This window comes from Phyllopteryx taeniolatus, chromosome 3 (assembly GCF_024500385.1).
Source record: "Phyllopteryx taeniolatus isolate TA_2022b chromosome 3, UOR_Ptae_1.2, whole genome shotgun sequence".
NCBI lineage: Eukaryota > Metazoa > Chordata > Actinopteri > Syngnathiformes > Syngnathidae > Phyllopteryx > Phyllopteryx taeniolatus.
This window is the reverse complement of record NC_084504.1, coordinates 27,691,457-27,716,199: the sequence shown is the minus strand read 5'-3', so window position 1 is coordinate 27,716,199 and position 24,743 is coordinate 27,691,457. Positions and strand designations below refer to the sequence as shown.

The 24,743-nt window shown below is 42.2% G+C and overlaps 2 protein-coding genes across 9 annotated transcripts; one reads left to right on the top strand and one right to left on the bottom strand.

Annotated features, from left to right (window-relative positions):
• Positions 1-695: 695 nt before the first annotated feature.
• si:dkey-98f17.5 (uncharacterized protein LOC569123 homolog) lies at positions 696-22,835 on the bottom strand. Of its 3 annotated transcripts, XR_009787807.1 has the most exons (15): positions 22,678-22,835; positions 21,892-22,003; positions 21,451-21,544; positions 19,957-20,011; positions 17,938-18,078; positions 17,708-17,868; positions 17,514-17,612; positions 15,341-15,486; positions 15,025-15,196; positions 14,619-14,731; positions 14,295-14,382; positions 13,842-13,957; positions 6,116-6,190; positions 3,196-3,422; positions 696-3,110 (listed from the first exon to the last, which is right to left on the bottom strand). XR_009787807.1 is itself a non-coding variant. In XM_061768178.1 (12 exons), exons 1-12 carry the CDS (start codon positions 22,787-22,789, stop codon positions 13,904-13,906), a joined length of 1,347 nt encoding a protein of 448 aa, XP_061624162.1. In that variant the 5' UTR covers positions 22,790-22,835; the 3' UTR covers positions 12,237-13,903. The 3 variants fall into 3 exon arrangements, 1 of the variants encoding a protein (XP_061624162.1); XR_009787806.1 differs by lacking the exons at positions 696-3,110; positions 3,196-3,422 and adding an exon at positions 5,886-6,012; XM_061768178.1 differs by lacking the exons at positions 696-3,110; positions 3,196-3,422; positions 6,116-6,190 and having other exon boundaries at positions 12,237-13,957.
• On the top strand, positions 1,268-12,153 carry LOC133475397 (apoptosis-inducing factor 3). Of its 6 annotated transcripts, XM_061768176.1 has the most exons (20): positions 1,268-1,401; positions 3,223-3,436; positions 4,220-4,329; positions 4,428-4,537; positions 4,635-4,679; positions 4,749-4,845; positions 5,925-6,037; positions 6,122-6,208; positions 6,617-6,708; positions 6,789-6,919; positions 7,020-7,135; positions 7,240-7,311; positions 7,816-7,879; positions 8,617-8,810; positions 9,171-9,288; positions 9,360-9,458; positions 9,531-9,606; positions 9,822-9,926; positions 11,046-11,059; positions 11,177-12,153. In XM_061768176.1, exons 1-20 carry the CDS (start codon positions 1,377-1,379, stop codon positions 11,197-11,199), a joined length of 1,905 nt encoding a protein of 634 aa, XP_061624160.1. In that variant the 5' UTR covers positions 1,268-1,376; the 3' UTR covers positions 11,200-12,153. The 6 variants fall into 6 exon arrangements, with proteins under 6 accessions (XP_061624160.1, XP_061624161.1, XP_061624159.1 ...); XM_061768177.1 differs by lacking the exon at positions 11,046-11,059 and having other exon boundaries at positions 8,617-8,693; XM_061768175.1 differs by lacking the exon at positions 11,046-11,059.
• Positions 22,836-24,743: the final 1,908 nt, after the last annotated feature.

Below are 24,743 nucleotides of genomic sequence, written 5' to 3'. Positions count from 1 at the left end.
GTACATCGAGCAAGAATGGGAAAGAATTCCACCGACGAAGCTTCAACAATGAGTGTCCTCAGTTCCCAAACGTTTATTGAATGTTGTTCAAAGAAAAGGTGACGTAACACCGTGGTAAACATGAGCCTGTCCCAGCTTTTTTGGAACGCGTTGCAGCCATCAAATTCTACGTTAATAATTATTTGCTAAAAACAATCAAGTTGATCAGTTTGAACATGAAATATCTTGTATTTGTAGCGTATTCAATGAAATATAGGTTGAACATGATTTGCAAATCATTGTATTCGTTTTTTAACACAACGTCCTTCCAACTTCATTGGAATTGGGGTTGGAGTATGAAATTCAAGACATCTATCACGAGTAAGTAACTTTGCAAAGTTGATCTCCAGTGACACGGCCTCAGCAGCAGAGAGGCCAGTCACAGTGGGGATCTTTCCACTTCTCATTTGGAACTTTGCAGCGCACGCATCCATTCAGCTCAAGCAGTCCGCACACGTTCCCCCCCCCCCCCCTCTTCCCTGAAGTTCAAGGACATTAAAATGTGCTCAGAATAGCAAGTAGCTCCTAAGAAAGTTGCTAACGTATGGCTGCATGTTATACGCCAAACGCGCAACTCGGTGGGGAGTCACTGTATGCGTGTGAGGCTCAAATACCGGAGCCGCAATGTGGCAACAAAACAAGGGAGATTTTGAAACTGGAGGGGCCCCTGGCTTCGCTTTAATGTGGACTGTGACAAGAAAGTTAATAGTTGTTGGAGTGCGGTTAATAGTTAACAGTTCCACGATGCAATATGCATGAACAAAGGTAAGCATGTGTGGACTAATCTCGTCAATTAGCAAGATTGCTTCCTTTTAACAAGCACCAACATGAGATTTCGGAAAAGTGCCTACAAAAAATGAGGATAGGATTCTTTTGCCATTTCTTCCACAGCTAACACATTTGAATAGTCCAGAATTGTTGTCCATAGGAACCTGTGAAGCAGTACAGAATGGATTTGGCTTTCTTTAACTTGAATTGGCAGACGCGGTCAGAATTGTCTTTGCCCAAACGTTCATCCCTCCATTTTCAATATGTCATAACCCAATAACAGAAAAAAACCAAAAGCCACCAAATCTCAGTTCAACAACTTTCAGAGCAATGTGTCCCTGTGGGACACAAGCAAGCAGTATCTTTGTGATCAAAATGTGTGAAGACGCGTTCGTTGTTCACGTGACGCTTTCTTGTGTCCGTGCAGCTAATGCGGAGGGATTGACGTGCGCAACGTCCCTCGCGGACGTGCGGGTTCTCATAGCCGCACTTCTGTGACGTCGCCGCATCCGAGGATCCCGAGGCCGGAAGTCGCCGCCCCTCAGCTCTCTGTCCGTCCCGAGCCCACCATGGGAGGATGCTTCTCCAAACCAGGTGACCGATACCTCTATCTTTGTTTGCCAAGCTATTAGTGATTGTCAGCCCGACAGTTCTAGATTGCGGCAGTCCATTTGGCGATTGAGCGGCTCAAAGTCAGCTGGGATAGGCTCCAGCTCACCTTTGACCCTCATGAGGAAATGCAGTACAGAACATGTATAATCGGCTTGAATTGCCACTTTTTTTTAGTTATGCATTCGACACGATACTTTTATATAGCTAATTCAGTCATCGCACTCCTAAAAGCACAATAATGTTGCCTTTTAGCCGGCATCCCCTTTTGGTACCTTGAGCAGCTGACATTTTAGATCGCCCAACGAACGTTTGATTGGCTTTTTGCACTTTTTGAAGAATTCCTTTTGCAAAGGTGCTGGATATTTATCTCATCAAAGAAATCGCTCTGTTTTAGCGGCGGTGCATCAGTCTGCAGGGCAGGGAGGCATTCGTTCCATTTCGCAGCATTTTGAAGGATACCAACCCTAACCTTCATACGGGACCATGTTCACCCTTTTATGTCCAACCTACTCCGCTTGCAGTGTAGTGTTTCACGCAGGAGGAATTTTAATGCTATTATGGCATCTTACTCAAGAGGATTACATATACATGAATATAAAAACCTGACATTATGTGTGTGTGTGTTTAGCCGTTTGTGTGCTTGTATTTCTGGCCTGATGAGAAGATGAGCGTGCGTCATTGCAGCTAATAATAACACAAGCTTTCGCTTTTGCATTAAACATCAGGTTAATGTGTCACGTGTAGGAGGTTAAGGTTGGATGTGGAAAAAAAGTCATTGTTATTGACAAAAACAATGCAGGAATAAACAAGCGAAGTGTACCCTCACCAAATTCCAAATATATGTACAGTGCTGTTGAAGATACAGCCCTACTTGTAACGCAAAGGATGTTTCCTCGTGTGCTGATGTTTTTAAGATTTTATGTGCATCAGCGTCAAGCGGTTCCCTCCAACGTTTTCTTTCTGTTCCCCGCCAATTGCCCACACTATTCCAATTTTCCATTCGCTTTAATTAAGACTTACTCAGCGGGAGAAAATTCCAGTCAGATTACTTTGTAAGAGCTGGACAATCAGCACATTTCCCCCAGCCAAACAGATACAGCATGCTGCACCCCCCCAAAAAATAAAAAATATATAAAATAAAATAAAAAAATAAAATAAAAAAATAAAAATATATATATATATTTATTTTTTTTCATGTGCAGTAAATCTAAAAGTCACACATCAGATGGAATTAGAAGCATTTTAGTGTGTACACCTGTTGAGCAGGTAAGTTGAAAATGTCCCCTAATTTGTGCTGTTTCGAGTATTATGTTTATTTACTCAAATGTTTTCGTCCTTTGTCCTTTGCATTAAAAGGACAAAAGAAAACACACTAAATGAATGTTTAAGCAAATCCATTCATGTGATAATTATACCGTTTCATTTGAATATAATTGAGTATCATCAATAAATCAATAAATGTTTTTAATGCAAAACTGACGACAATTAGAATTATTCTTATGATTATTGACGAATGAAGGTAAATGACTCATTTCTCCAAATAATTCATGAAGGAATTAGTCATGACAGCTAACAGAAAGAAAAGCAAAAAAAGTTTGAATGAGTTCCTTCACCTTTTTCCCGCTTTCGTTTGTTCCACCGGTGCAGACGTCAGAGCGCGTTTGCTCTTGATTTGCGTTCGAAAGTCGCTCCTCCAATGAGAGAAGACAACGACAACAATGCAACGTTAACCAATTGCATGAAAATGCCGAGTCACACGATACAGTCTTTTCTTACGTGACAACGTGTGCCTGTGTTGTGCAGTGGAAGTCAAAGTGGAACTCTCGCTCCTGGAAAAAGAAAAAGAGGCGGATGGCCTTTCGCCTAACGGCAAGGCGAGTCCCTTCGCCGACTGCAGACCGAACGGGGCCCTCGGACGCAACTCGGACGACGACTCCGCCTTGCTCCAAGCTTACCGCAAATCGCGGGACTACGTGGAAGCCTCCGTCTGTCACGTCAAAGATCTGGAAAACGGACAGTGAGCAAAGGAAATCTTAGGTTCTATGCAGCGGCTACGCCAACACACCAAAAATGCCCCAAAAATGTCCATCCCCAAACCATTCAAGTCTGTGGAGCGGTTCGTCGAGCTTTGGTACTCTCTGTAATCGGGCCCGGGCGTCGTCACCATTTGTTTTTTATAGCGGGCCACATCTCAGCTATGCTTGATCTCAGGACGCCAGTCAGAATCTTGAAACCAAACACTATATAAGGACAAGATAACGGCCGCAGATCACGCTTTTAAGTTCACATCGGATGCAGTGAGCGGCCGACTGCTTAAAGAGGAACGGATAGCGACGTTTGAAATGAAAGAGCCACAGCAAAAATCTTTTCTTTCGGTACAATCAAGAATTGGTCTTTTTTAGGAAATGGAGGACGCAGACAAGTGCAACAGTGACAGTTGGAACAGTCGCAACTTCTCGAGGTTGTTTAAATGCCGCTGCACGTTGCGTTTGTGCCGTGTTGTTAGTTGCCAAACAGAAACAAACAAAAGCCCCAAGCAGACATGCCATGATGTTCTCATTGAAAGTTGATTTACGGAGCTCGTGGCTCCGGCACGAGCCACTTTCACATCTTCTCACTTGGCTACAATAATTGTAATTCTAATTTTGATGGCTTGTTTGCAACAACAACAAATAATCACATGTGGTCAACTTTGCAGGCCACCCAAAGATTACACGCGAGATCCCATCTCGAGTTTGACACGTGTGCAATAGGAGAATAGAAGTATAACGGAAGTGAGTGTATGACGATCATGTTCCAGGATGCGAGAGGTTGACTTGGGAAGCGGGAGAGCGTTGTTGATTAAAGACCATGGAGAGTTCTCAGCCATGGGCCACAAATGTCCGCATTACGGCGCACCGCTCGTCAAAGGTAACGCGGATCGAGTCCTGCCTGACAACGTGACTCCATTTCATTGGCCCGGATCTGAAAATGGAAATGTGTGTGTGTGTGGGGGGGGGGGTTAAAAGGCGTGCTGTCAAAAGGACGCGTACGCTGTCCGTGGCACGGCGCTTGCTTCAACGTAGCAACGGGCGACATCGAGGACTTCCCCGGCCTGGACGGCCTGCCGACCTTCCAGGTGACCCTTTCCCGGGCAGAAACGTCCCCCCCGCGCGTTCCCTGCCTTCGCCCGTCCCGTGTGTACACAAGGCTTATGCTTGCTTGCTTGCTTACAGGTCAGAGTTGAAAAGGACAAGGTCATCATTCGAGCAAACAAGCAGGTAAGCCAGAATAATAATCCTCAAAGCAGGAAGTAATGCAACTGATTGAGAGCTTTCCAACTTTTGCAGGCGCTTCGGTCGCAGAAACGGTCAAAGGCCATGGCCCGCTGCTCCGCGGTGGTGAACTGCAGCACGGGCTTCGCTCACGTTTTAATTATCGGATCAGGTCGGTGGATTGCGCGCTTTTCCTTTCTCGCGAATGTGTTGAGAATCAAAATAGGTTAGCGCTATTCGGCTCGTGGCGGAAATTACAAGTGAACTTCATCTGCCCTCGAAACCTTTCAACGGCTCCGTGCTTTTTCCACAACTTTGCTGTTTTAAGATTCACAACAGTTGCTCAGATGCCTTTCTGTGACTCTTCCAGTCTCTTTGCCGTCGATGACGCCGTCAGCTCGCCGACCTCCAGTTGGAAGCGACGATATGTGACGATCAAGCGTTCAGGGTCGTTCCGACAGCAATTTCGTTAATCCCGGCAATTTGCATCGATCAAACAAATGTTGTGAATGTTGCCTTTCAGCTCTTTGTTAGAGAAGAAAGAGCAAGTTAGTTGTGCATAAAGTATCGGACGTGCGCATTGAAAAGTTCAGAGAAGGTCAAATGAAGTTCACCTGTAAAGGTCACAGGGCATTTCCGGTTCATCCTGAAATGTCAGCCGAAAGCCGAATAACCCGAACTTTTTGTGTTGTAATGCAGCGGATTGCTCTTATTTGTTATCATTTCGCTCCTGAACTATTCGTCAATATAGTCCAGGCGTACAATATATTCGCCGTCTCTCGTCCTTTTGGGAAAAAAGGGAGAAAGAAAAAGTCGAAGAGGCAGAGTTAGTGCTTTTCTACTTGCCGAACTGAGGTCTCACGAGACGTGCCGATGTCTCGCTTTGACGTCAGCTGTGCAAACTTTGGAGGCCTATTTCCTATTTCCCAACTTGTACAACCTCGCGGGTGTTCCCACTTAGGAGCTTCCGCTGCTGCTGAGATCCACTACCGCTATTGTCACAGCGTCCCATCATCCCATTGCTCTGATGTCCCCCCTGTACTACTCACAGCCACTAGGGGGCATATGCTATAAAACCATATGACGTATGCACTACATTGGAATATCATAGAAGATAGCACCTTTATTTCAGTAGTTCCATTCAAACGGGCTTCCTAATTGTCGAGGTTTCCTATACGACTCGTGCAAATAAACTTGACTTTTCTTCAACCGCCCGGGTGAGCGGTGGTCAATGTGTGCGCGCGCACGCAGGTCCAGCGGGTCTCGTGTGCGCAGAGACGCTGAGGCAAGAGGGCTTCACCGACCGCATCGTCGTGTGCACCATGGACCGACATCCTCCCTACGACAGGCCTAAACTGAGTAAGGTTTGTACGCAGAGCCCCACCAGAGTCACATAGACACCTTGAGAACATCTTTTTTGGGATTTGCACTAACGTACTCACCCTCAGTCCCTAGACAGCACGGCAGAACAGCTGCGCTTGCGATCCCTGGACTTCCTGCAGGACCACCGCATTGAACTGCTCACAGAAAAAGAGGTGAGAGGCGGAGAATAGCAACCAATTTCATTTATTAAGAATTCCACGCAAATAATGTATCTACGCCCGCAACGTATAGTGACCGGCAGAACAATTCAATGCACAGTTAGCCCGTGTATCCGCTACAGTGTTGAAAACCGTCGTCGAATCATTTTGGAGGGTTGAGATCGGCAATTTGCGTTGGGTTCCTCATCGTCATTGATGAAGGACCAAAAGCTGCAAGAATGAGATGCTCTTGCACTTCTTTGTGGAAGTTGCAAGTTGCAAGTGCACTAAATCAAAACGATCAACGATCATTACCAGACTTCGACAAATTACAAATGCTTTATTCTTTTTTCCCTTTGTCCATTCAATCCAGATATAAATGTAAATCGGCCTCAAAGATCCCACTTGTGGTTTTGTCTGTAGGTTGTGGCGATAGATGTGAAGACGCGTTCCATCACCTTTGAAGAAGGCTTGAAGATGGAATACAGAAAACTCTTTATTGCCACAGGAAACAAGTTGGGGAAAATATATCTCCCGTTTTTGTTCTTTTTTTTTGCTGGAAATAATCATGTATTTTCAATTCCCCGTCGAAAAGACCCAAAGCTCTGAACTACAAGGGCACGGAGGTCAGGAACGTGTTTCACCTGCGGACGCCCGAGGACGCCAACAGCATCGCGAGGCTGGCCGACAACAAGAACGCTGTGATTGTGGGAACATCTTTTGTTGGTAAAAGGGTCGATTCGGGCAAATGCGACGGGCTCCGATACGGTCATTTACAAAATGACTTTTGGACGTTATATTAAGTGTTCATTTGTCCCGTGCGCAGGTATGGAGGCGGCCGCCGCTCTGACCGACAAGGCCCACTCCGTCTCTATCGTTGGGGTTGAATCCGTCCCGTTTAAAAAAGCCCTCGGGGAGAAAGTAGGGAAAGCCATCATGAAGGTACACACACACACACACACACACAACTGCAAATATCCTGCCGTTTCAAATACAAAAATCTGCATTCATTTCCTTTGTCATGTTAATGTGGATTGCGCCTGCAGCTCTTTGAAGCAAACAGGGTGAAGTTCTACATGCTGAACGAGGTGTCCGAGATGATTGGCCATCATGGACAGGTATTCGCAAAGTGAGAGACGCAGACGGCACGATGCTCAGCCGCACTCGTCACACGTGACGAATCGTACGGCAACAGCAGTAACGTCACGATTAGAACTACAATGCAGCACCGGCCGGAATTTGTCTGACTTGCTCGAAAAGAAAACTTGAACCCGGTGCTAGTAGACTGTAACAACAAAGTGTCCTCTCATCGCATTTCTGTTGTTGTTGTTGTTCAGGAACGATCTTCTTTGAGTGCCTTTTTTTTCCCCCCCCTTAACATTATTAATACCTGAAAGTAAGTGCAATATTTATTTAAAAAATATTATTAAAAACATCGTAAATTATTATTGGGTGACATTTTCTAGGATGTTACTGACGCTTTTTTTTCATTTTCGTATTTCTTTGCACATTTATTACATTTTCATGAAAATCTTGTTGGCCAGTTTTACAAATTCAAATATGACAACAAAAAAAGAGCGAGTGAAATGTGTGAAATGTGTGTTGGGGTTCCATTCCTTCAGCTGAAGGAGGTGGTGCTGAAGAGTGGCAAAGTCCTGCGAGCTGATGTCTGCGTCATCGGAGCAGGTGAGCAAGTCAAAGTTTGGGAAATATTTCAAGGACCATCCAATATTGACGTCTGAAGAATAGGCTTTACACGATCAGGGTTTTTCAGGAAAAACCATAACCCATCACCGATCCGATCCCGAGATGGAGGAATGTGTGACCCGTTCATTTACTGTATATACTTGTGGACTTAATTGCTCCCAAAATTATATTTCGAATAAAGAATGTATCTTTGTTCATGTATTTCTGCCAGTGAGGCATAGTGACAGACCGAACAAATGAATGCTCTTCTATTAGATGGCAGGAAGTCAATACAGTCATTCGTGCATCCACTTTTTGTGACGTTCTTCTTATTTATTTTTTATTTATTTTTTGGGAAATAACTTGATTGGCCGTCAGATATTTACAGGACTACGACAAGGCTAAAAATAAAGTCGCTTCTGGTGTGCACGATGGCGACGCGGGGTCAATGTCGGCGAATTATGACATGAAAGCCGATCGGCATAAAATGCGAAATATCGGCCCATACCCATCAGCGCGATAAAAGCGGTGTAAAGTCTCCTAACGTGACTCGGCACTGCAGAGGCAGTGGCAGCCGAGTAACCTTTTTTTTGACGCGGCATAAACATTTCATTTCATTTCAGGACGCAATGTTCGCCGCTTTGCTACTCTTTGGACGAGTACCGAGCGTTCGTCTAGACGTGACCAAAGTCACGTGCGGAAAATGGGAAATATCACACCGCTCTTCTCTCCTGCAGGATGCGTTCCTGCAACGAGCTTCCTGAAACAGAGCGGCGTTCACATGGACTCCAAGGGCTTCATCACTGTCAACAAGGTCTTTTTTGCCACACGGACCTGCTACATGGCTGACTTCTTGTCCCGTGTTGTTTTTGTTTATGTATTTATTTTACAGAAACAGTCAAGAAGAATTGTTTCGGTTTGGGTTTTTCTGGTGGGTAATTATGCTTATTGTGTGTTCGTTCGTTTGACTTTCACCGTTACGCAGTGCAGCTGGATTTTTCTAATTGCTCTGGAATATCCATATCCCCTAAACAGATCGGAAAAATAATTACAGCACTTTGTTTGAGCTGCTTTACTGTGCCCGGTAGCTAGCAATATTCTAATATTTTAGATTGATCAGATTTTTGGGAATAAAGCCTGGCCGGTGCACCAATATGATAAACCACCGTATATGAGAATGAGAATTTCCTTGGCAAGGACAGATTGCTCTCTGCCTAGAATCCTCTCCTTTCAATCCACCATTAGTATGATTCTGAAGGTCAAATGTACATCCATTGTCGCCGTCTCTGAGATGATGCAGACAAATGCGGACGGCGTCTTCGCCGGGGGAGATGTGGTGACCTTTCCTTTCCCGCCACGCAACAATAAGAAGGTCAACATTCCTCACTGGCAAATGGCTCACGTACACGGTGAGTGTTGTGTTGATTAGTTTCTGAGTTCATTCACGCTTGACGGTCGGATTGGTACTCGCTCGCGACAGGAAGAGCGGCGGCGCTCGGCATGTTGGGCAGAGTCACCGAGATGACAACGGTGCCTTACTTCTGGTCGGCAATGTTTGGGAAGACGATACGCTACGCAGGTAAGTTTACTCTCCCAAAAGCCGTAAAGCGAGAAACACGTCTCTCATTAGAAAGGGTTTGTTTTTTTTAAGGTTATGGAGACGGATTTGATGATGTCATCATTCAAGGCGATCTCGACGAACTGAGATTTGTGGCGTTTTACACGAGGCGAGTGTGTTATTTATTTGTTGAGTTGTGCAACCCACCATACCCGATAGGTCTGGGAAAACAAATGCTAAATTCAAATGATTTGATTTCATTTAGCACTGCATTTTTACAGTATTTTCTGTCTGAATTAATTTATTCTAACTGTATTTCTATACTGATTTGAATCGATTGGCGCATTAAGAGTGTTTGTCTGACCTCTGCCGGGTCATTGACAGGGGCGAGGAGGTGGTTGCAGTGGCCAGCATGAACTACGATCCCATTGTGTCCCGAGCGGCCGAGGTCTTAGGATCCGGAAAGGCGATTAAGAAGCGAGATGTGGAGTAAGTGGCTATCCGAGACTGAAACCAGATCGCGATTATAAGCGTCAGGCTTTTTTTTTTTTACATTGAAGGCAAACGTGGACAAATGTTGTGAAGGAGACCACAGAAGCTTGTGACTTTCCTTACGTGACCAATGGACGACCGCCGTTGACTTATTGAAACACTTTCAGCAGGGTCCATTTCATATTTTACAGGAAACTACTCGTACACTATGTACGCCTACAGGTCTGGAACAAAATAAGAGACCGACCAATTGAACAACAGAAAGAAGAGGACTTCAAAAGTCAAGGGTGGACTTTGGGGCAAATACAACTTGCCGATTGTGCCGTGCAGAAAATGAACATGCACACTTCTGTTTCTGAGCAATGAATTTGTTGCCGAATTTTGTAGTCAAATTGCACTTTAAGGGGAGCGTGGTGGTTAAGTGATGTTTTTGTTTGTGTGTTTGGATACGGATCTGCAAATTGAAAACAAATATATAATACAGTGACTTGGTGATGAAGTGCTGCTTCCACGAGTGAAAATACAGTATGTACGCTTCACAGTTCCGTGAGACTTTCGGGAGACTCTGTGCTCAACATGTATTCAACCCCCAAGCTCCGACCCTGGTCTTTAAGGTGATGAAGACCGCTTTCATGTTGACACACCCTGCAAAAGAGGGGGCGGGGTGAGTAGTGGCTCATTTGAATGAGACGGGACCGCCCACTCAAAACAGGCTGATTTCAGTGATGAGTGAGAAGCGCGCTCCAAATCTGAATCCTTCAGGTGTTTTGATACAAGCGTGTCACGAAATAAATAATGCACGTCAAGTTAACCATTGTAAAAGTGGAGAAAGATCACGATGGAGGCGTAGGATTCTTTTTAACGTTAACTGTCATCCAAATGTTCAAATAGGGTGAACAGTATACAATTGGAAAATACATCCATTTTGGCATCTCGCGAGGTATACTCAAATTTAGAGGCGCGTGTCTGTTTCCAAACTGCACAAACTTAAGAGCATTTGAATTTATTATTATTATTATTATTGTAGTGCTTTGGTTAGATGTTTTTGTGTTTGGTGCACGTTAACTGTAGTATCTATGTTTTTTCATTTTATAATTATGCACTCAAAAATTGGAGGATCTTCTTGGCAAGTATGAACAAGTCACGGATTTGTCCTTTTTGGAGACATTATTCCTGGACTTCTGCGGAGCATCACAACATGTAACTAACTACATTTTGTGTCTGCCTCTACTGCGTGTTTGATGCAGGACTGGCGATATTTCCTGGTTGATTGACAAGGGCTCCCAATAACTTCGCCGTGTACACAAGCACGGGAATTCTGGATACAGGCGCTAAACGGTGCTGAGACACAAGGCAGCTATCCCCCGTGCGAGGGCCGCGACTGTTCGAGACATCGAAACAGGCATCGTCCCTGAGACCCTCTGACCTGACAGCGCTGAGTCAGCAGGACTTTGTTGAGCCGTGTTGTCATGTTGCAAGCAATAGTGGATTCAGCTGCAAGATGCCATCTACATCTAGTTGTACACTTTGTTTATAAAAAGAAAGCCATGGCTGGGCGTTGGTGTTTTGTCCCTTAATAATAATATTGTACATAGCTATAATCACGAATGCACTGTAACTACAGAGAACGACTATTTGGGATGCTGATTATTATTATTCTTCTTTTAAATAGTGGAATGATACATTTTCAAGTTTTCTGTTGGTACACCTGCTGAGATCCAATACAAGAGCTGGATCAAATATCATCGCCGATCTCAGTTGACTGTGTAAATCTTACACGCACGCACGCACGCACGCACACACGCAGCTTTAATTTGAACTCAACAAAAGATTCAAACATACCTCTTAGCACAAAATTGATTCCCTAATGCTTGTATGGTAGATTGAAGTCTCTAGTCTAACACAATGCAGAATGATGATCATGATGATGCTAATTGCTAATAGCAGTCTCCTCCATTGGGATGTTTTATTACTAACTCAGGGAACTGATATTTGTGGCCTCCATGGATACCCTGGAATTCTTCAAGACATTTCTTGCTTCCATATATATATATTTGTTTTTGTTTTGTTATTATATCTTTACTGGTTCTGTCTATATAAATTAGAGAAAGTGGTTATGTACAGTACTTCAGGGTAAAACAATGTTTAAAAATATATATTGTTCCTCCTACAAAGGAGCAAGGATGGGATTTTTATAACTTTGAAATAAATGTCTTCTGCGTCAGCGAATCTTTCATTATTCCAGTTGCTGCATTATGCAATTCCATACAAATGCTTACGAATAAGCAAAACAAAAAAATGAAAAGGTTCGTTGAAAATATTTAATGAATTTCACAGAAGTGACAAAGTTCAAGTGTGCGTTTGACATAGTACATTATCTGAGGCAGAAAAGGATTTCTATTTGAATGACATTTTTTCTCTCCCATATTTCATACCACAAAAAAAAATGTAAAGAAATACCGTTCAAATCTAGATCGTTTAAACTCACGAAGATCACACACCCAATACAAACTTATATAACACAATTTTATGCTAGAAAAGAAACGTTATCCCTGGATTTGTACCTTTTATGTAATTTTACATGAAATGGTGGAAACTTGAAATGTAAAAAAAGTCAACATCAAGCCCGGAGTGTCAGTTTGGCGTAAAACTTTGTTTCCGGTAATAAATAGGTTGCCAAACTGTGGTGTTGAAGTGTTAAACGATCAAACTGATTGACACTTTAGTGCTGTATTATTTACGCTGCAGTCATGACTGCATCACGACGACTTATTTGAAAGAAATTATGATTATTATTATTTTTTTTTTAAACACATTCCATTATAAAAAGAGACTGTACAGTATATATTACATTACATTATATTCTAATACCAATTTTGAATCAAGCATCTTTATTTGTGGAAAATATTAAAATACATGAAAAAAAATGTATACAAATACAAGCCTGCCCTTTCAACGCCTTACCCGTCTGGTACGTGAATAAACCTTCAACCCTCAATATTATATGAGAAAATACGGAAATATTCGTTTCAAAACGTGTGCATTTTTAGGAGCGTGGTTGTGTGTACAACAGCAAGGCATCGCACTGAGAGCTGTTCCTAATATTTTGCCCAGTCACGTAGCGCAATAAGGTAACCAAAAGCATTCATGACAAACAGATCTCAGTAAAATGCACCACCGCAAACTACAATCACACGCAAACATTTTTAACAAGTCTCCAATAGTATCAATGAAAACTAGATTTGTGAATGCAGATTTTCTTTTCATGCAGCTCACTAGATTGTTTGCTAATTGTTGTCCTGGACATGCGATACACTGCACTGTATTGTATTGCATACAATCATGGCAGGAGTGTTACTGGTAGCAAAATGAACGACAATAACGCCCAGCTACGACAACAGCGTTGCTTTGTTTTATTCTGCTGTCTGCAGCCACGTCAGCATTGGAAATGAGAATCTGTTCTCAATTGCTTTACCTGGATAAATAAAGGTTAAAAAAACAACTGCTTGTTAAAAGAGCACATTGTGGCATCTTCCAAAGACAATATATGGGGACGGTGCAATTAGGTTTAAGAACACAGATTTTTTTTTTTTTTTTTTTTTGCTGCCGGTAATAAATCAAGAAGTAAATTTGTGAACCAGCTATATTTATGAACTAAAAAAAAAAAAAAAAAAAAAGGTATTCAAATTTATTTTCCTTTCATTAAATGACTACAATCACAGTCTCTTGACTATACTGAACAAAGGCACTTTCTAATATCTTTAAAAAAAAAAAAAAAAAAAAAATCTTTTTTTTTTTTTTTTTTTTTAAATGACTCATGGCTGTATTATTTGGTGAATGATCAGTCAGTATCTTTACAAACTTCCCAGTGTTTCATCAGACTACAGCATATATTTTGTCCAAACATCTGACCTTTCAACGCTGTGCTGTGCTGATATACGCACAAGTGTGAAGAACATTCGTCTAACCCAGGGTCAAAGGTCATATTCTGCAGCGCATTGCTGGAGGTACCATTCATACAATTTACCCTGTGGAATGAATGAAAAGGGTTAGGTCCACAAATTACGAGCTGAATTTCTACAAAATTAGAAATGCAGTCATAGACGACGACAATATATTCCACCATGCATCGTGTTTATGTCATCAAAACAAACAAAAAAAGTTGTTCGACAAAACTATTCTAATCCGGGCTTGTCGTGAATGGCATCATGCGATAAATATCAAAGACAAGTTTTATATAGATGTGGCAGTCGTGAAGCAATTGCATGCAAGAAGCCAAAAGGCCATAAAAGAGCTGAGGTTCACATCCAATAAAATATGTCTTTGTTAAAAGTTAACAAGTAGCCAAAGTGGGAAGATTCTTACCTTCCTGGTTTTGACGATATCCAGGATATAATCACTGTACTCTTTCATCGTCCTCTTCTCCTTCTTTGTTAAAGTCTTGTTTCTTTGACTACAGGATGAGGCAGACTTATAATTATTACGATATGTGATGTGGTGACTTAAAAAAAAAAAAAAAAAAAAAAAAAAGGAGTTGTACAGACTAGTCGATTGACTTTACTACTACACAATGATGTTCAGAGCATGACATAGACTAGTCGCTAATTACGTGTTTTTGGTTTGAGGAGAAAACAGATTTTTTTTTTTTTTTAAATGATTTCTATTCATATTAGAGTTTGTGATACTTACCCAGAAAAATGTTTAGCTAGGAAAAGTAGGAAGTAGCAAAAGGCTCCAAAAAACATTATAAAAACAACTTGTCCATCTTCTGGAATCCAATCCCATACGTACATGACTATTCCCTGTGAAGTGGAAGTGAATCGGGAAGAGACAGACAGATGTACAAATGTTTGCATGAGCAACTTTGCAAAGGGTAAGTTTAGTTTTGATTGACAATGTTGGAGCAGTATTCATTGCAAATATGTTGGCTATTGTGGTGCGTCAGTGGCGTTGAACTGAATGAAGTGCATCATACTCGTTTTCTAAGATTTGTATTTAGCTACGTGAAAGGTAACTTTTGACCCCGCAACTGAGGTCATTAGATTTTGTAGGCGTAGCCAATACATGTTCGGTGAATGTGAGGGCGAAGACTCACAGTGCAGATGGTAAGGGTTTGTGCAGGCCCTTGGCCCATCAGCTCACCGAGCTGCCCTTTAGAGAAGGCGCTCACAACAAAACTCAGGATGAAGAGAAGAGGAAGGAAGACTCCCAAAGCACCGCACACCAACGAGTTCAGCCGGACATTTTGGTTGCAAGTGGCATCAGTCCTGCAGGTGCATAAAACGGGGATGGATTCAATACAAGTTGGAATGTGTGTACAGTTGAAACTTCTCATCTACTGCGCATTTAACCGAGCTTTCAAGCAGCCAAATTGGTTTGAACCAGGTCGTGCTGCCGTCGATGTGTTTGACCTGTCCTGTTGTAGTCTGTTGCTGATGGTGGAGCAAATTAAATCACAGTCTTTCTCCAACTGGTCCAAAGTCCTCTGCACAGCCTGGCTGATGGTCTTTTCGATGGTTTGGCACACGCCGTCGATCTGGTTGACACAGCGGCTTGGCTGAGTGAGACAGAAGAAGGCTGAGCATAGCTCTTACTTGGTGTTCATTTGCATATGAGAGAGGAAAGTCGCAGAGGCATGTACACTTTTCAGGGCTGCAACTGATCCTTAAATAGGTGGTCTGGACTTGAGACGGAGGATGGTTTGTGGATCTCTGTGGCTGTAAATCAGCATGGAGCTATACTTCATGGCCACTGTCAAATGTGTGGCCCTAGTTGACAACCCCTCGTGCTCTAATCTTATTGCAAAATATGAGTCATCTTCTTCCAGGCATCACATGTGGACAGGAACTAGATGACATTCCAGGATAATCAATGGCTGTCCCACCCACCTCAAGGACAACTGAACATTGAGACTCGGATCGTAGCAAGACCTGGATCTGACATTTACATCAAGAGCAAACTCTGCGATTGAAGATGGGTCCAGCATTATTAAGCATACTGACAAATTCCTGATTGTGCAGGTTGTGTGACCGATTGGTGTACGGTGCCCACCTTCTCAAATTCTTATTTTGTTTTGCGTAATTTCCCCAGTTTAATGTTTAAGATCATCAAACAAATGTAAGTATCTGACAAAGACAACCCAAGTCAACGAAAAATGACGTTTTTAAATGGTGATTTGATTTCTTAAGTACCAAGTAATACCCCTCTTTGTTATATCATGAATTAACTGTGGACGTTTGGGGGGGAAAGCTGAGTTTATTTTCACTGACCACACCCAAGCCTGATTAACTCCAGGCCCGTTCAATCAAGAAATCACTTCAATAGATTTTGTCCCGACAAGCTCAAGTCGGCCAAAAGAGCTCAAAAAGCTGCAACAAAATGCAACAATCCAAATAAATTCAAGAAGTGACACGCAATAAAGTAATCGACATTTATCAGTCTGGAAAGGGTTACAAAGCCATTTAAGACTCCAACAAACCACAGTGAGAGCCATTACCCACAAATGGAGAAAACATGGAACAGTGGGGAACCTTCCTAGGATTGCCCGGCCTACAGAAATTTCCCCTAGAGCACAGCGAAGACTCATCAAGGAGTTCACAGAGGAACCCAGGAGAACATCTAATGAACTGGAGGCCTCCCTTGCCTCAATTAAGGTCAATGTTCACGACTCACCAATAAGGAAGAGACTGGGCAAAAATGGCATCCATGGCAGAGCTCCAAGGTGAAAACCACGGCTGGCCAAAATGAACATAAAGGCTCGACTTACTTTTGAAAAAATAACATCTGAATGATTCTCAAGACTTCTGGGAGAATATTCTATGGACTGACGAGACAAAAGTTTAACTTTTGGGAAGGTGCTTGTCTCATTACACCTGGCGTAACTGTAACACAGCATTTCAGAAAAAGAACATCACACCAACAGTCAAACATGGTGGTGGTGGTAGTGTGATGATCAGGGGCTGCTTTTCTTCATCAGGACCTGGACAACTTGCTGTGATTGAGAGAACCATTAATTCTGCTCTAACAGAAAATCCTCCATCAGTTTGTAACCTCAAGCTGAAGCGCACTTGGGTTCTGAAGCAGGACAATGATCCAAACCACACACGCAAATCAATTTCCAAATGGCTTGAAAAACAAAATGAAGGTTTTGGAGTGGTGTAGTGAAAGTCCGGACTTGAATCTGATTGAAATGCTGTGGCATGACCTTAAAAAGTGCCTTCATGATCAAAAACCAAAATCAAAAGTGTTGAGTTAAAATAATTTTGCAAGGAAGACTCTTTGCCAGTTTTAGAAAACATTTGATTTCAGTTGTTGCTGCTAAGGGGGGCGCAACCAGTTCATAAGGTTAGGGGGCAATGCATTTTTGAATATTTCTTTTCCCCCCCTTAATATATAAATAACCATTTAAAAACTGCATTTTGTGTTTACTTGGGTTATCTTTGTCTGATATTTAGATTTGTTTGATGATCTTACGCATTAAAAATGAGAATTTGAGAAGGAAAACACTTTTTGAGAACAATTTTGAGAAGAAAAACACTTTTTCTCAGCACTGTACAGTAGAGAACAATACAGATTGAAGTTTACCTTCTGCGGGTTTGGGATATATATTGTTGGCATTTCAAAACCACATTTGTTGAGACCTTGGCGGCGGCACAATTCCTGGACGATCTGCATCATCACTCTCTACAAAAGAATATTGTGTGTACATATTTTGGTTATGTTGGCGTATTTTGGTTAGCATCTAATTGAAAAAGGAGACGGGAGGGAGTTGAAGATACCTGTCGGTCCGTTTCCTTGCCAGCTTCATCGGCCTTGCTGAGGTAGAACAAAAGCTTGTCTCCGCATTTCTCGCTCAGTTTCTCCACAATGTTTAGCGTGCGCCTGCACAGCGCCTGACCCATCGGGTCGAAGAATACAAATATCAGATCGGACTGTTCTCCTGCACGGGAACAAAACAAACAGTGTCAGCTCAAACATACAGTGACCGCATTGCGCCGTGCAGACTTACCCAGCCATGTGATGGCGCTGTTGACATTAAAAGGGTAAATCATGTCCCCGTCCACCAAGCCAGGTGTGTCCACAAAGGTCACAAGGCTGAACTTCTTCTGCTTGGAGGTGGAGATCTCCGCCGACAGGTAGTCCATAACACCTGGAATATACAACATATAAACAGTACTATACAGATTATATACACCACAGGTGACCAGGTGGGCACCAGGTGGGCACGTCACGTTACTTCATGTGCTCTACTTCATCAGGTTTCCTGCTCAAATCTGTAGTACCAAAACTGCAAATTGGCATCACTTTTAATGTTGAGGGGAAAAAAATTATAATAATTGTTAGCAAACCCCTTTTTAAAATAAAAGTCACAATAGTTTAAACATTTATTTTCTTGTTGACATCTGATTTCAAAACTAGTTTTCCCATCAATGTTGTGTATATGTAATAACTGGATGAGCCGATCATACATTGATATGGTTTCAGTCATAACGGACCTCTGAGGGAAACCGTAACTACAGTTCTGTGGCCCGCAACAAAAATGAGTTTCACTGCCCTACTACACAACACTTACCCATTACCTATAAAAAGACCTTTGCATTGCATGGTTTTTTTTGCGTGTGTATTTTAACCTGCAAAGAATAACATTTTAAAACAATTATGGCAACAACAAAAACCTTCATAATAAACCCTGTATTCAATTCCTGGAGGATCTCCTGTAAATGAATTTGATAAGTCGGTTTTTCACCATCCCCTGTGTAGAGGAGTCTGTTGTCATGGTTACACACAACAGCTCTTCAACTGGCAGCTTTAGCGTAGGGCGTGGGACATAAAGCTAGCCAGTGAAGAACGACTGTGAGGCAACGCACTGTGAGATTTCTCTACTCCCACCAGAACAGGACCACTATTGAGACGTACCAACCACACACACACACGTACGTGCGCACGCGCGCGCACACACACACACACACACACACACACACAGAGCAAAGCAGGTGTTAAGAAGCTACACAAATCACATCCTTGTGCTGCACACAGCAGAGACGCTTGCTGTGGAACATTAGCATTCCTTTATATTGATCACATCAGTATGGCTTCCATATCAATACATCCATCAGCTAGCACGGAAGCAAAGAGGTGTCTTTTGCATGCAGTATTCCTCTGATACGTGACATGACAAGACAATTGTGCTGCTCCAAGAAATATCATTTAAAGATATGAAACTCAAATATAAAATATATCAGTTACTCCCCCACTGAGCCCTTTAAATGAAGAAACAGAAAAAGGAGAGACTGATCAACGGCCTCTACTTTTCTCAAGGGCTTGTAAGTGACGAAGTTCGCCCACAGATCCTGTGTACGATGCTGCAATAAAGCCGAGGAGAGAACTTCTTGGACTAGGCGGGTCCAACAAGAAGCATTTACTGGCAAGAACCGCAAACAGGGTCATGCAACACATGATTTAAAAGAATATCTCAAACAGAATAATCAGCAGCTTCTCCCATAAGGACCTATACTGCATTTTTGATGAGTCATCCACAGTTGCTCTGCAGGCTACACACACACACACACACACACACACACACAGTACGCCTGCTGTGGGGTGTTTCCAAGCGGCAGCATTGAGTTTAACATCAAAAGCAAGCTTGTATCCCAGAGCAGAAGTTCCGGTCCACGGAGCGGTGCTCCGCAGTCTCCGACGGCAGCAGCTCGTCTTGCCTGTCCCTCCCACCAAACTGCCGGCACCCGGTGAAGCTTCAATCCCGCTCCACAGACATACATCACTGCCCCCACCTTCCTTTAACCTCCCCACCCGTGCATCCCGACCACGTCACTGCCTGACACGATCGCCTCGCCATCCCCAAGGCTCTGGACCGCTGCTGACGCATGGAGAACAATTGCTTTGATTTATTTATATGCTAATCAGAGCCATTCTAGAATCACTCATAGAAATCTGACACATCTGTCTATCTAACTATGTATATGTCTAGAGTATGAGTTGCATTTATTAACGCTACGAAAAGGCTTACCTTTGAACTCAAGGAGCGGTCGAAAATGGGGGTAGAGATGTAACGTTGCATTCCCCTGTGAAAAAGAGAGAAAAAGACAGAGAGAGAGAGAGAGAGAGAGAGAGAGGGGGGGAATTGAATTGATCTTCAGTAGTTTTCTGAGCAGTCAGCCCTCTCTGATGTGAGTGCTTGCACTACTAATTTTTCGTTTTCATCTTTGTTCGGAAAAGGTGCCTGCTGACTCAGTTTATACTCTGTTAAGAAGCTGCGCTACGTGGCAACTGGGCATCGCTCATGTTGTGAGCACACCAAACTGGTTAATCAGTAACACTGTGGGGATTGTGTGTAAATGTGTAAAACACAGAAAAGAAGCTTATTGTTTTGTATGTGGTAAAGAGCGCAAAAGAATTGCGGTTCGTACACTGGCTTGCAATAAGGAGAATAGTTTCTCGATCATTCCTATGCCAAGCCCATATTCCCTCCTTGTTGTATTGACGCTAGCATGTTCAACCCTGTTAAGAAATGTCAGCATTTTTGTACAAATAGTGCCGCACACAAATATAAATACATTTATTTCAAGAGATGACGTAAGACGTTTTTTGTAAGCATGGTTGGGCTTCCTCAGAGTAGAACAGAATAGAATAGAATAGACCTACCTAAAGTCCTGCGATGGACAAATTCCGGTAAGAAAATAATACAAGATATGTCAATAAATAGTGGCTTTGTAAATTACTCACATATATAGGGGAGTTCGAGAGCAAAAACAGATGATAGAATGGATGCAACTTTGACCACTGACTCATTCAGAGAGCAGCAAAGAATTAACTGTGTCTGTGTGCGTTTTTTTAGCTTTTTGCAGCACATATTGCAAAAGTTGCATCACACAAGAAGTCACATAAAAAGTCACTCAAGGAGGCCCGAGTTTACTTCAAGAGAGCTTCAGTTCAGTGAGCATAGGATTACTTTTGTTGTTGTTGCAGTTTTCTGGCAAAACAAGATTCGCCTCAACAAGGGGTGTTAAAAGAAGAATATATTTATTGAAACTTAAAAGAAGCAGACTCACATTCAATGTAGTAAAACACCCAATTCACTTGGTGCTATCACAGTTATGACGGAGTGTTTTGTTGTTTTTAACATTTACATTGTTGAACTCATTTTTACACTTGCATGACAGTCACTGTAAAAAAAATTATTTGACCCTGGGTTGGTTTATATTTGAATTATTTCCTAAAAAAAAACAAAAAAACTGTTGTTTCAACCCCAACCAATCAAAGATGAACAAGTATCCCATTGCAGAGCTTCGATGTCATTTTGCTTACAACCGTGCGTGTGTGTGTGTGTGTCTGTGTCTAACAAAGACTGATTGGCCTGGCATGCATATTAAGAAATGCTTATATATAAGCAAATATTGAATGGATCTCTTCATCGGCCTTCACATGAGATGTACCAATTTCACAATAACAAGCTGGACTGACGCATTCCTTTATTCTTGTCAGTGTTGCACGCACTTCTTACCGTCAATGATTCTCTTTTACGCCCACTTGTGATGAACGTGAAGCCCTGCGTTTCGATGGCAACACCAGTTTTTTGGATGTGCTCTTCGACATACCTGAAAAGACAGCAAATAAATACATTTGGTATTCTCAATGTTGCATTTAGCAGGATTTGGAAGCATCACTTTATAGACGTGACTGAAGAGAACCTAAATTTTAAATATTTATAATTGAATTCTACATGTCAGGTTTTTTTCTGCGATTGTGTTCACTTTCATAGTTGAAGGATGTTTTGGATGGCCATCAATAACAGAAACTTATTTTCTGCAATTCACCCGACTAAAACCAAGGTTCATTTTCTTCCTTTTAGTGCAAACAAGTCAAGCATGAAACACACGGTTATGTTGTTCAACACGTGGGAGCATGAGATGGTTGAGAAGCGAGTGACACTTAACTATCTTACCAATTGATGAAGGAGCTCTTTCCTGCAGAGTGGTTACCCATGATCATCACAATAATTTTCTTCCTGGGGGGCAGTAGACGCACTCCGAGGCTGCTGGCAATCTTGACCAGGCCTGGAAGATAAACATCCAAAGATACAGTCGTCATCAGGAATGCAGAGCAACAAATGAGCATCTCCATTGGATGCAAGTCGATCGACAGGACAGTCAATCAAATTATAACTACATATTATTTTTTAAGGCCGTAGGTACATGCAAAATATTAAGTATTTGTGAAAGTGTGCCATCCAAATTCAGATTGAGAGGGCTTGGTGGAGCTCTGTCTCTACACTGCATTGTCCTATAATGCAACAGACTAAGTGGCATTCTAGTTGAAGCGACAGATAGAACCATATAACCTGGATCTATATTTTTACATTAAAAGTGTATTTTATACATTTAAATCGTTGCTGTTTAATATTTAAAAGGACTGAATAAACTCGTCTGTTAGCACCAAATTCCCATAGGAGTTTTAAAAAAAAAAAAAAAAAGCTCAGTGACTGACAGGCCAGCCACTGAAGAGGACGAGTGTCAAATGTCAAATGTCACATGCTGGCTGGCACAGGTGCAGACATAAAGTTATATCTTTTAATTATGTAACTATATATAGTACACTACAAACAAGCAGTAAAATGTTTTTTTTTTCTTCAAATATATAAAATACCATTCTATTGCGACTACCTGTTCATATTTATTGTGCAAACTTAGCTACAAAGTGACGCTCGGCCACGTCGTTTTCCATTATTTACCGTTTTCGCTGTCGACATACAAACTGTGGCATTCTCTCAGTATCCTCTCACTCGGTGAAGTGATAGCGGACTCCAAAGGGTTGGCCACCGAGCGAGGCTTTCTGGCCGCCATGACGAACCGGGTCACGGGCAGGAGCTTATATTTTCGCTCGACTCCGCCCAGCGAGGACCGGGGAAGACTTTCGGTGTTACACCACCAGAAATTTTCAATAGGAATAGCGCGCCCCCTGCGGTCGTAGAAACTCACTACATCCCCAAAAGATGCGTTGCTGTTCCGTGTGACCAAATTTCGATTGATTAGATTTCTACTGTATGTTGCCCTTGTTGTTGGAGTTTTTATGAGCCAAGAATAAACAATAATACATAAACAATTTTCCTAATAATCAATTAAATTAGCAAATTGGACCATCAAAAAGGTCCATGAGTACAAACGTGACCAAGGTCATAGTGAGATTTGACTCTCAATTTATTTCGAATGAAATGGAAGGTTTTGTATTCAATTTTTATACGCAGCGATTCCCACCCAAATTAGTGTGCCGTGAGAGATCAGCACGTGTCCTGCTGGAAATGATCCAATTTTGCTAAATTTGTATGAAAATTATGTATGTACTATGAATAATGCATCTTTGTTCATTTATCTCACCAACGACATATAGTGATCGGCAGAAGAATTAAATTCTCTTCCATTGGATGGCAAAAGGTATTATTAAGCTGTTGCCATTATTATTTCCCAGCTGGACAAGAAATCGGGTACACCATGTCGTGGTCGCCAGTTTGTTGCAGGGCACAATCAGCATAAACAGGTCTGGAAACGTGGGGCGGACGAAATGGAACAGTCCTTAAATGGTTCAGATCCTACCTGGAGGAAAGAAGTTATTTTGTAACCATTGGAAGTGTTCAAGCTCATCGAATGGCAATGCCCTATGGGGTCCCTCAAGGGCCAGTTCTTGGACCCCTCTTATTCAGCCTGTATATGCTACCCTTGGGTCAAATTCTTCAGAACTTTAACTTTTGACTATCATAGCTATGCAGATGACACACAGTTATATCTAGCAGTGTCTCCAGAAGACTACAGTTCAATTGAGGTGTTGTGTCAGTGTCGAAAACAGATAAATAACTGGATGAGACAACATTTTCTTCAATTAAACCACAACAAAACTGAGATAATTGTTTTGGGCAATAAAGAAAAGAGGATTGCTGTTCGTGAATAACTGGAGTCACTCTCTTTAAAAACCAAAGCCCAAGTCTGAAACCTTGGTGTACTGATAGATTCCGACCTGGCCTTCAACAGTCATATCAAATCAATTACTAAAACTGCCTTCTACCATCTGAAGACCATAACTAGAGTAAAGGAGTTACATGTGCCAAGCAGACCAGGAGAAGCTCATCGATGCTTTTATCTCAAGTAGACTTGACTATTGTAATGGTCTTCTGACTGGACTCCCCAAAAAGAGCATGAAACAGCTGCAGCTCATTCAGAATGCTGCAGCTCGGGTTCTGACCAGAATAAAGAGGTCAGAGCATTTTACTCCAATTCCAAAATATTTACACTGGCTCCCAGTCAGCTTTAGAATAGATTTTAAAGTTCTGCTACTTGTCTATAAATCCCTAAATGGTTTAGGTCCTGAATACATGAAAGAAATGCCAATGGAATATAAACCCAGTAGGGCTCTGAGATCGACAGACTCAGGTCAAATAGTGGAGCACAGAGTCCAAAGCAAACATGGTGAAGCAGCATTTAGCGATTATGCTGCACACAAATGGAATCAGTTGCCAACAGAAGTGACGTCAGCCCCAAGTCTGAATTTTTTTTCAGTCCAGGTTCAAAACTCTTCTTTTTTCTCATGCTTTTTAGAGCATTTCCACTTTTCAATGATATTTCTTTTATTTTTTTTCTCTTTGGTTTAAATGTTTATGAGCATTTTTTCCCCTTTGTTTTTGAACGCTTTTAATCATGTAAAGCGCATTGAGTTACCTTGTGTATGAAATGCGCGATATAAATACATTTGCTTCGCTTGGTTTTCTGTCTCCAGTCAGGTCGCCATTGCAAAAGAGCATCAACGTTC

Excerpts from the sequence above, each read along its gene's own strand:
- si:dkey-98f17.5 (XM_061768178.1), bottom strand. The coding sequence starts at position 22,789 with ATGGCGGCCAGAAAGCCTCGCTCGGTGGCCAACCCTTTGGAGTCCGCT. Across the intron at positions 17,613-17,707 it reads GCAAGGAAACGGACCGACAG|AGAGTGATGATGCAGATCGT; the intron begins GTATCTTCAACT and ends ATTCTTTTGTAG. Across the intron at positions 15,197-15,340 it reads AACAGACTACAACAGGACAG|GACTGATGCCACTTGCAACC; the intron begins GTCAAACACATC and ends ATGCACCTGCAG.
- LOC133475397 (XM_061768172.1), top strand. The coding sequence starts at position 1,377 with ATGGGAGGATGCTTCTCCAAACCAG. Across the intron at positions 3,437-4,219 it reads AAAGATCTGGAAAACGGACA|GATGCGAGAGGTTGACTTGG; the intron begins GTGAGCAAAGGA and ends ATCATGTTCCAG. Across the intron at positions 6,209-6,616 it reads AACTGCTCACAGAAAAAGAG|GTTGTGGCGATAGATGTGAA; the intron begins GTGAGAGGCGGA and ends TTTTGTCTGTAG.